Source organism: Neophocaena asiaeorientalis, unplaced genomic scaffold (genome assembly GCF_003031525.2).
Source record: "Neophocaena asiaeorientalis asiaeorientalis breed wild unplaced genomic scaffold, Neophocaena_asiaeorientalis_V1.1 scaffold606, whole genome shotgun sequence".
Classification (NCBI taxonomy): Eukaryota; Metazoa; Chordata; class Mammalia; order Artiodactyla; family Phocoenidae; genus Neophocaena; species Neophocaena asiaeorientalis.
Window position 1 is genome coordinate 476,133 of NW_020173687.1, and position 11,047 is coordinate 487,179.

An 11,047-nucleotide genomic window follows, 5' to 3' on the forward strand; every position below is an offset into this window, starting at 1 on the left:
CTGGTCCACGGACCAGCCCCATCCCTCCCAGGTGGGCAGCGAAAGAGCACGTGTGCTGCTCTGACCTGGGACGCGAATCCGTGCGGCGCCCAGCAAACCACTCAGCCCCCCGAGGCCTGGTTTCGCATGGACACTCGGACTAACAGCCCGCGCTCCTAAACCCCGCCGGGCCGCCCTTCCCGCGTACCCGGCGCCCTCCACGAGCTCGGAGGCGGGCACTACGCGCCCCACAATGCAACGCGCCAAAATCGCCAGCGCGCGGCCCGAGAGCTGCGCGGGGCCTGCCGGGAGTTGCAGTTGCGGAAGCCGCCGCTTGGGCACAGGTTCCAGTGCCAGGGTCTCGGCGGGGAGCCTTCCATGACCCGGATCTCCAGGACTTCGCCCCAGTCCGTCCGACTCACCACCACCGCGTCCTCAGGAGGCAGCCGGTCCGACCTTGCGGGCTGACGCGCGCAGTCATCCGTGAACGCGCTGCACTTCCGCCCCCAATTCCGGTCCGCTGCGCAGTGCTCCGGCCGGAAACTGGTCCCCTCCCTCGGGGTCCGCGCTCTGCTGGCGCGCAGCGTTCCACGTAGCACCCGCCCCTTCAGTTGACCCTGAGCCCGGTGACCGGCACCTCCTCGCCCGCGGGCACGAACCTGGGGTCCCGCCGTCTCCTCCCTCCCCACCAGGGTCTCCATTCCACTTCCCCCCTGGGCCAAGCCCCCTCGGACAACTGCCCGGACAACAGCACAAGCCTTCTAACAGGTTTCCTGTGGCTTCCCTTTTCTCGAAAGACCCAGAGGTCTTTTAAAGACTCGAGTCTGAGCTGATCACTCTCCTTAAATTTCGCAAATGGCTTCCCCTTGCCCGTGACTCGGCTCCTGAGAGCCTCACCAGATCCTCTCCTTACTGTCCTCTAGGTCCAGCGGCTTTTCCGGTCAATGTACCCCACTGGTCAGGGCAGGACCTCTGAATCCCCAGCACCCAGCACCAGCTGGCAGTCAACAGGGAGGTTCCAGGGGTCTGCACAGCTCTGTGTGGTCAGAAGTGTTTGTCTATGGACGTCCCTGGTGCCGCAGTGGTTGAGACTCTGCAATCCCGATGCAGGGGGCCCAGGTTCCATCCCTGATCCAGGGAACTAGAACCCACATGCATGCTGCAACTAAGAGTTCACATTCCACAACTAAGGAGCCCATGAGCCGCAACTAAGACCCAGCGCAACCAAATAAATAAATATTAAAAAAAAAGAAGTGTTTGTCTAGGTGACCCCAGCATGCCCCAAAGAGCACCAGGAAGAAACTGACGCTGAAGTGACAGCCCACAGTCAGCTGGCAAGGCTGATTTTAGAGGGTCTTGTGGGCTGTTTAATGTCCAGATGTTTTCCCACTGATGGCACCTTAATGCCACATGAGTGTCTAGGCTGATGTGTGTGAGATCATGCTTGGGGAAGCCCCTGGCACACACTGGCATCCACCCACACCCACTTGTTCCAGTGAGGGGACAGTAGAGTGTCTATCTCAGCAGGGAGCTTGGAGAAGAGGAGACCCAGCCACACACTTGCTGAATGCTCACTAGGCACACATTTCAGTACCATCCATGCAGGCATTAACACGGTTGTCCTTCCAACGACCCCTGAGATAAGTGCTTTTATGATCCACTCCTTACAAGTGAGGAAAGGAAGCAGGGGGTGGGTGGTTAGTAGATTTCCCGAAGATGGCAGCAAGTCCCAGAGCCAGGAGTCCCACTCTTCACCTCCACACTCCCCATCTTCTGAGAGTAATGGCATTTCCCCCACAAAAGTCCAAGGAAGGGAAGTCCAGGACCCAGAGACTTGGCAAACTCCTGGGCCAGAAAGGGAGCTGAGGACCCTGGTCACACATTGTGCATAGGGACTCCTGCCCAGGCTCCTATTAATTATAACACGTAAATGCTGTGGTACTGAGTCCTGAGAGGTGAGCAGAAGGGGAGAAGAAGGCTGGCCATAGCAAGCCCACTCAGCAGGCACTGCGATCTCGAGCAAGTCAACCAACTTGCACTGAGTGTCTGCTCTGCCAGGCTCTGTGGGACTCCCACGGTGGACCCGACCCCATGTGGACCACAGGACAGATGTTAACCAGTCACATGCTTGCTGTGTGTGCACACAGAGGTCCTGGGCCCTCCTCATCTCTCTGTGTGTTCCCGAGGTTTCCCAGAGATCTAGCTCTGGTTCTAGGACTTCATTGCTTGTGGAGTCAGCACTTCTCTTGGCCTCAGTGGCGCCGTCCCTAAAACGGGAATGACGCTCCATCTGCCTGACTTCCCATCCCCATCACCAAAGAGGTGACATGGTCACTGCGGGAACAGCTCTGCCTTTGGGGGTATCAACCAAACCCCTGAGTCTGGCGGGGGGAGGGGCAGGACGCCACCGACTCACCAAGTGTGCACATCTCTCCTACACCACCTGGGCACTGACACCATTGTCTCATCTCACACCCGAGAAATGGAGGCCCAGAGAGGTCAGAAACTCGCCCTCAGTCACACAGCAAGTGGATGTCAGAGCTGGGATTGGCTCCAGTCTCCGTCTCGCTCCAAAGCCTTTGTTCTAGGCCTCTTCACATCAATTTACCCTCTTCTCTGCCTAAGGAGCTGCTCTCGGATGCCCCTGGAGGCCTTCCAGACCAGCCCCCACACTCACCATCCATGACTCGCTTAGCCCTCAGCACAAGCCTGGGCGCACAGAAGGCACCACCCAGCCTCCACTGGCCTCAGTGAAGAGCTCTCCTACCCCACTCTGATGTTGAGGCCCATCGCCTCCTGCTGCACCCACCCTGGGGAATTGGGGGCTGTTTCCGCCACCCCCCCGGGGAGTGCACAAAGCCAGGTTGGGGGGGGCACCAGCTCCAAGTGGTGAGCGGTGGGAGGATGGGCAACGGGTTGCAGCGCTCAGCTCTGCGTCCCAGGCTGATCTCTCCCCTCCCATCATCCCCTCCCTCTGACGGCTGCAGCCCGTGCAACAGCCAGGCGCTTTCTTTCTCTCCCTCCCTCTCTCTCTCTCTCTCTCCCTCTCTCTCTCTCTCTCTCCCTCTCTCCCCCTCCCTCCCTCTCCCCGCTGCTCCCGCCTCCTGCCCTCCCTTGCCCCCTCCCCTCCCCGACACTGCAGCATTCGCCGACTGCAGCTCCAGCCACCGCCCGCGCCTCTCCGGCCTCCGCAACCCCACCGCCGCCAGCACCATGGCCAGCACCGTGTCCGGTAGGCTCCGGGGCATCGGGAGTCCTGGGGCGGCGGATTTGAGCAGAGGCTATTGTCTGGCCTCGCCCACCGCTGGGCCGATTACGGAGTGTTTTCCCATCTCGGACCCCACGCTCTGCAAGGGCGCGGGCGCTCTCCGGGCGGAACCCGCAGGAGACGGGGTTCAGGGCCGCCGGGTGGGGAGACTCGGTGCCCATAAGGCGGCGATTGCGGCGCCAGCCTAACGGACTTGGGCCGCAGAGCAGGGGCTCCGCTCGGGGTGGGGGCATCGGTGCGGGGGTGCCCTTGCCCCTTGGGGCGCTGCTGTGCCAGGCCGGGAGCGACTGCCTCAGGATGGCTCCGAGACCCATGGGTGGGTGGGCGCGCTCGCGGGATGCGGGCAGGGTCCCTGGAGGCGCCCGGGGACCCCAGACCCGGGTCGGACCGCGCCTTCTCGGGGGTCAGAGGGAGGAGCGCGGGACCCTTTGCAGGAGTCCCAGCCCGGGGCCGGCGGGGCCCGGGCTCTCCCTGCGCCAACAGAGGGGCCGGGGGACGGGAGGGGGCGCTACGAGAAGAAGGGAAACGAAAACCTGAGCCGAGCCGCGCCCGCACCTCGCGTCGCCGCCCCTCCCCTCGCCGCTGCGGGCTCGGGACCACCCTCTGTGACACGGTGCCACCCGCCCCGGTCGAAAAAGCCACCGCCCTTTACGCTGCGGGTTTGGATGGGGGATGGGCTGCCGCTGTTTCCGAGCCTTTCTAGGATGGGGGCATCTGCCCCTCCCTCCCCCGCCGCTCCACCTCCCCAGCTGCAGACCCACCGCCCTCAAAGGCAACGACCCTCTCTTCCCGGGCCTGCAGAAGGCGCGGAGCTGCCGCGGAGGGGCGGGCACCGGGCGAGACGGGAAACGCGGGACACATACTGGACGCGGGAGTGCTGCCAGGCGACCCCCGGGGCAAGGACGCGGGGGTCGCTCTCCTCAGGAACGCTCTGCCCAGTCTGGCTTTCCCAGGACCGGCTTCACCTTTGCACTCGGTGCCCGAGATGGCTAGGCGGGCAGGCGGCCCCCACCTCCACCCCGTCTCCTCGCCCACCCTTCCGTCCGCCCTGGGGGCGGCTCTGTGCAATCCCCTCTCCCCAGATAGTTCGCCTCTGTCCGCAGTGCCCGCTTCTGTCTGAGGCGCCAGAGCTCCGCCCACCCACGTGTGCAACGCCCTGACCCCGCCCCTCAGGGCCGGCGGTTCTGGCCCCCAGTGACTTCTGCAGGAGCCTGGCAGGGGACCACGTGCGTCACTGACCACCCCCCCACACATCCATCTGGGGGTCTTATCCATCTGGACTTCATACGCCCCCTGCCCTCTCCCTGACATCCCCAGAGATACTGGGACCAGCAGGTGAGGGTGGCCAGTGTGGCCCCAGTCCCACACTGGGGCAGGTCTGTGCGTCCTCATTCACCATCTGTGCCTGAGCTGGGGGACAGTGGGCAGCCACTTCTGGGAGCATTTATCAGCTTTTCACCTCGTTGGTAAAACCCCTGCACAGGCCTCCTTCTCATCCTTCTGACATGAGCAGACTGAGGTTAGGCGCTGGAGGGACGCAGACGAAGCCACACCATCGATGGCCATCAGGGCTTGGGCCCAGACCCTCCGACCTCAGAGTTTCCTGGCACCAGACCCTCTTCTTGGCCAGACTTTGGGGCACTGCTGACCCATGCTTTTCCCCAGGATTGTTCTGGGTGTCCAAGTTACCCCTGGTGTCAAGAAGGAGACCATGGGACTTCCCTGGTGGCACAGCGGTTAAGAATCCACCTGCCAGTGCAGGAGACACGGGTTCGATCCCTGGTCCGGGAAGATCCCACATGCTGCGGAGCAACAAAGCCTGTGCGCCACAACTACTGAGCCCACATGCCACAACTACTGAAGCCCACGTGCCTAGAGCCCGTGCTCTGCAACAAGAGAAGCCACTGCAATGATGAGAAGCCTGTGCACTGCAACGAAGAGGGGCCCCCGCTCGCAGCAACTAGAGAAAGGCTGCGTGCAACAGCAAAGACCCAAAGCAGCCAAAAAAAAAAATTTTTTTTTTAAAGAAAAAGAAAGAAGGAGACCATGAGTGCCATTGGTCAGTTTTGTCCAGCATGGCCAGCAAAGACATACTGCAGTACCAGCTGGAGAACTGCTCATAGCTGACATCACATGGGGCTGGGCCTTTCATGTTCTGTCATCAGCACTGCCCTCTATAGAGTGCAGCCCGTGTGTACACACACCTGTGCTCCCCTGAAGCTTCTCCCGGCCATAACAGTTTGATAGGAGAGAGGTCTGGCCCAGAAGTGGCTACGTGACAGCGCCGGTAACTGTGGCCAAAATTGGTGTAAGTGAACCAGCTATGGCTTCTCTCTGAAAACACATCTTTGATTGGAGCAGACTTTCGTGCCTCAGTGGCCTTGAAGTGTCACCTCTGCTCTGGTCTGTGGCCGCTGCAGGATTGCTCTTAGCCTCATCTTTGTGCATAGATTGGAAAGCTTTGCCCCTGCCTCGCCCTTGAGTGCCTCCTGGTGGGCCGTGTTCTGAGGACACTGTGTCTTGGTGTCCTTCCCAGGTGCTCAGCTCTTCAGGCACTTTTGTAGACTCGCTCATGTTCATCCCCTTATGCAACTCTGGCAAGCTGCAAGGCCTTGCACCTGCTACCTCGCCGCTCAGGGGCTCAATCTCCCCATCGGGGTGACCGTGATAGTGACAGCACCTCCCCTAGGCTTGTTCTGAGGGTTGAATGAGCTATTTCAGGAAACAGTGCTTGGCCCGGGGCCTGGCAAAAGGTGAGTGCCCAGTCCACGCCAGGCAGCATGACTGTTGCAGCCACCTTTCCCAGAGAAAGGTGAATGCTGCTGTCAACTCCTGCCATGCTGGGCTCCCGACACTGAGGGAGGAGACTCTGACAAGTGAGAGAGGGGCAGCCTGGGTGGCAACAAGCTCCATCTGTCAGGAGGCAGTTAGCAGCAGCCTCCAGGGCCCTTTTAGGGGTGAGCAGGAATCTGTGGGCCCCCTTCCCTCCTAGTTCTGGAAGACCCCCCACCCACCCACCATGAGGCTCCCAACAGGAAAGTGCAGAGGCCTGGGCTCGTGACAGGGCTGCCATCCTGGCATGCTGTGTGACTTTGGGGGTGCCACTTGCCCTCTCTGCACCTCCTTCTCCTCTGTAGAAATGAGGCTGATGAGGGTGTCTGCCTGGTCTGGCTGGTCTCGAGAGTCAGTCCGGAGGAAGGGTGTGGTGTGCCCACCCCATCCCCCTTGGGCACGATTACTGTTGTCACCAGGTACTCTAGGCTGACCTGGTGCCTTCTAACTCTTGCTCTTCTGAGATGTAATCATCCAACAGGCCAATATGCACTTTTGCATGTGTAACATTTACTATGAAGGGGGATCAAAGCAATCCAGTTCACGGTAGAGATTTGTTTTTAATGACTTTCTGAAGTCAGTGATGGGGACGGAAGAGAGGGTCCTGGTGAGGAGAGAAAAGGGAGGGCGTGCCTCGAGGCCCCACTTCCTGGCTGGAGCTATGTCTGTGGAGAGGTCTGGGCCTCCACCTCTTCCCTCTGCAATGAGAGGAACTTTAAGCCCCTCCGGCTCTGAAAATACAGGCGTACCCTCCTGTCTTGCATGTGGCTGGGCCCAGCCCTGATCTCCAACCCCGGTGCAGGCTGCCCCCTGCTCACTGTCTCCAAATTTGCCGGTTCCCCACCCACCATGCAGCCCCCTCTGACTTACAACCAGACGACAGCGCAGGCCTCACTCCCAAGCCCCCTCCTGGGGAGTTGCCCCTTCCCACTGGGCTTCTTGAGGAAGGGTCTTCTGAGAAGGAAGGTCCTCATAGGCCACCAACCCAGGGGATCTCCACGACCACCAGACGCCAAGCTGCATCCCTGTTTGCAGCCGCGGGACATAGTCCTTCACTTCCCAGTTGGACACTTGTCCCCTGGGCAGAGCCATGACCTCAGAGACTCTGACTTCAGTCTTGAGCCCCCAGCCCTCTCCCCTCTCACCTGCCTACACTCACACCTGCCCAAGCTCCCCCTCCTGCCCCTGAATTGCCACCAGCCCCCCTCCAGGCTGAGGTGACAGCTGCCTGGAAGGGAGCCCCTGGCATTTGTCTGTAAAATTCCTCTGTTATTAATTTGCAACCCTTTTCCTGGGAAAATCTCAGGCTTGAGGCAGTGAGGGCCTTGAGCAGCTGTGAGGCCCCAGGTTCCTGGCCTGTAAGGTAAACTCTTTCGGAGCTTTTAACACGGGATGAGAAAGGACTCTCTGAAAGGTCAGGGTAGGGGGCTGGTGTCTGTTGCCAGAGTGGTGGGTGCTGGCAGGGTTAGACTGAGGCCCCTCCTCCCTGGCCTCTCCCAGGACCCAGCTAGGCCCCTGACCAGACTCCCTGTCACTCCCTGCCCCACCTTCCCTTCTGAGCACAGGCCTGGCTACCTCCCCAGCCTCTGCAAGTGTCCAAATATCTCCTGCTCTGCTGTTCCTGGAGAGCCGCTCTGCCTGGTCCTGCCTCCTCTAACTCCCAAGCACACATCCTGGGAGGTACCCCTCAGCCTCCTTTCTAAAGTTAACTTTTAATGACATAAGTAATACGCGAGTAGATTCTGCTTGTGAAAAAGCAAAATCGACAAGTCAGGTCAAAATCCTCTTTGAGGCCCACCCCTACCTGGCACTCCCTCCCACACTCCCGAGCCAATGACCAAGTCATGTGTCTTTGCCCCGCGTCTCCTCCAAGACCCCAAAGGCTCTCCCTGCTGCTCGCTCAGGAATCCTCTGTGCTCCCGTCACAACTTCTCGGGCTCTCTCCGGAAGAGTCTGGGTCATCAGGACACTTAGATCAAATAACATCATTCTCTGCACTGGTTGTTGGAGGACCCTGCTCACAGCAAGCTGTTCCCTCAGACAGGGCCTAGTCACTTCTGTCCTGTGTCCTGTTTCTACACCAGCACTTTCCCCAGTTTTATGTGAAATCAATTTAAAAACATTATCTTGACTGAAATTTCATCAGAGAGTCTCTTGTCCAACCTGTCTGCCCCTTGGAAGAACGCTGTGGGTAACTATGCGTGCTCTTCATGGAAGCCAGAGTCGCTCTCCGTGGAGTATCTCTCTAGAGACCTATACTAGCTTCTCCAGCCAGGGAGGCAGGTGCATGGGTCTGAGCCCCCAAGTCTTTGGGACCTACTGCAGTGGTGGAAAGAACACAGACCACCTGGGGTTGCTCTGGAGGAGCTTTGAACAAGAACACTGGGCCCAGTGTTCTCTTGGTTGAGTGGGGGTGACAGTATTGGGCATACAGGTTTGTTGAGAGCCAGTGAGACTTCAGACCCATGTGTCTACTTTGGGGCCTGGCTTGCTGTGAACCAACCACAAAGAGCTCAGTTATTTCCATTCTGAGAGCGAGCATCTCCCCTTCCCTGACAAGGCTCAGGGCCTCAGCAGGCTTACCTCCTTTTCTGGTTGGGTAGTGTGGACACTGGCTGTGGGCACTCACCCTGCAAGGCCAGAGGGCGGGCTGTGGTGCTGAACGGACAGCTCCCGTCCCTTTGGCTTTTGATGAGCAGCCAGTGCGTGTCTGGTGAGAACCTGATTTCACCCCACGGTGGGCGCACTACAGGGTAAATGGGGGGTGGGCTGGGGGGCAGACAGGAGGGTCTGAGGGCTTCACCTAAGTGCACAGACCAAGAAAGTGTTGCCTGCAGAAGCTCTACATTTGTGCTGGCCCAGTCACCAGTGTGGTGGTTAACCTCTCCACCGACCGGGCAAGTGTCCACGAGAGGGAAAGGGGAGGAAGGAGAAGTACGCGGAGGGGTAGGGGGAGGGGAGAGTCGGGAAGATACACAGTGACAAAGAATCATGGAGACGTAAAGATACAAAGAGAGGTAGTGACAGATGGAGAGCCAGAAAGACAGAAGGATGAACGGAGACAGAGACAGAAATGCCAAGAGAGAGAAAAGGAGGGAGAGAGAGGCAGAGACAGACAGAGCGAGGGGGGCAGGGACTCAGAGACAGGAACAGAAAGACCAATGCAGGACACCCACAGGGAGGCGTGCCCAGGGAAAGACAGCCAACATCTGGGAGGGAGGGAGGGACGGACGGAGAGAGTCAGAGATGTGGGACACAAAAGATCAAGGTAAACAGGCTGCCAGACAGGCGCCAGGGGGCAGCAACGGGGGCAGAGGCAGGGAGGCCTGGGCATCCAGGGAGGTGGGGCTGGAGGTGCGATGGGACGGCGCCTGCTCAGGCCGGCCTCACGCCCACAGCCTACAAGAAGATGAAGGAGCTGTCGGTGCTGTCACTCCTCTGCTCCTGCTTCTACTCACAGCCGCACCCCAACACCGTCTACCAGTATGGGGGTGAGTGTGCCCGGCTGCTGCCCTGACCTCGCTACCCCCTCCCGTGGTGTCTGTGCACCCGCGCTTGGCTGCCTTCCGGAGAGAGGTCCCTGTGGGGAGGGGCCGGTCCTGGGAGTCCCACGTGAGCAGCCTCAGCCCTCCTCTCAGACCTTGACTTGGGTGTGTGCTCGGCCTGCCCCCTCCTTGAGCAGCCCTCCTGAAGCCCCCGTCTGCTCTTGCCCTGCAGACATGGAGGTGAAGCAGCTGGACAAGAGGGCCTCCGGCCAGAGCTTTGAGGTCATCCTCAAATCCCCTTCCGACCTTTCCCCGGAGAGTCCCATGCTCTCCTCCCCCCCCAAGAGGAAGGACACCTCTCTGGAGGAGCTGCAGAAGCGGCTGGAGGCAGCTGAGGGGCGGAGGAAGGTAAGGAGCCACCCCTCTGGGTCCTGCTAAAGACGGTCGGGGGCCTTGCTGGCCACAGACAGCGTCCCCAAGGTGCGGGCTGCTCCAAGCACTCGACTGGCTGTGGGCCTGTGTAGCAGAGAGGGTCTCACGGTCCCGGGGCCACCTCCTGAGCCATCAGAATGAGACGGGGGAGGAAGGATTCCTCAATGGCAGCCAGCTGGAGGGAGACAGGAACCAGATACTGCTGGGAGGGGCACCCTTGGCCATGCTGGCAGGGTGGGAGGGTCAGGTGGTAGCCCCAGGAGGGGCCCTGGGAGAGGAGGCTGGGCGACAGCCTCCTGAGCAGGGGAGCGTGAAGGAAGGGCTTTCCATGAGCTGGGAGCTCAGGGGGCCCCTGGGAGAAGCAGGCCCCTCCCCACCCTTTCTCACACCAGCCCCTCTGAAACTGAGACACACGCAGAGAAGCACGTGCTCTCAGGAGTGCAGTCCTGGTGCCCAAGTCCACTGGGCAGGGGCAGCAGCTCTATCCCCCTTACGGCAGGACCGGTGAGCCCTGGGGACCCAGGCTTCTCAGGGTTAACTAGTAGTAACTGGCACGTGGGTGGAGCCCAGCAGCCTTCTGAAGGAGGCTGAGGGAGGCTAATTACCTCTGGGAGCCTCGGGTCCACTCCCGCGGCCACCAGCAGGGCTGGACAGTGGCGCCAGCAGCCCCACCCTCCTCGTTCCAACTCGTCCCTTCCCTAGCGGCCCTGGGACCCCTCCCATGCCCCCGGCACCTTAGGGAGCTCAGAACCCGGTGTGTATTAAGCACCTACTTCGTGCTCAGCGGGCAGACGTTTGAGGAGAAGACGGGGAAGGCTCCGTGACAGCCCACAAGAGCTTCCTCCACTCCTCCCACGTTCCCCGAGGGCAGCTGGGACTCTGGAGCGGGATGGTGCGGGGGGCGCCCGGAGCCCAGCGGGGAGGGGCAGCTCTGCGGCCGAGGGTGGACAGGGAGGGCTTGCCTGGGGATGAGGTGGTCACCCCAGCCAACGGCAGGACAGGGTAGGCCCGAACCCCCCGAGGACAAGTCCGGTGGGCGGGAGGCGCTGGG

The 11,047-nt window shown here is 60.6% G+C and overlaps 2 protein-coding genes across 2 annotated transcripts in view; one reads left to right on the forward strand and one right to left on the reverse strand.

Annotated features, from left to right (window-relative positions):
• The window catches only part of RTEL1 (regulator of telomere elongation helicase 1), a 28,587-nt gene extending 28,100 nt beyond the window's left edge, over positions 1-487 (reverse strand). The window contains exon 1 of the mRNA XM_024750278.1: positions 402-487. The gene's annotated coding sequence lies outside the window, so the exon portion shown is untranslated. The remainder of the gene's footprint in view (positions 1-401) is intronic.
• Positions 488-3,049: 2,562 nt separating this feature from the next.
• Positions 3,050-11,047, forward strand: part of STMN3 (stathmin 3) — a 9,325-nt gene continuing 1,327 nt past the window's right edge. Inside the window, exons 1-3 of the mRNA XM_024750375.1 lie at positions 3,050-3,211; positions 9,478-9,570; positions 9,797-9,972. Coding sequence (XP_024606143.1) covers positions 3,193-3,211; positions 9,478-9,570; positions 9,797-9,972 — 288 coding nt within the window. The 5' untranslated portion in view covers positions 3,050-3,192. The remainder of the gene's footprint in view (positions 3,212-9,477; positions 9,571-9,796; positions 9,973-11,047) is intronic.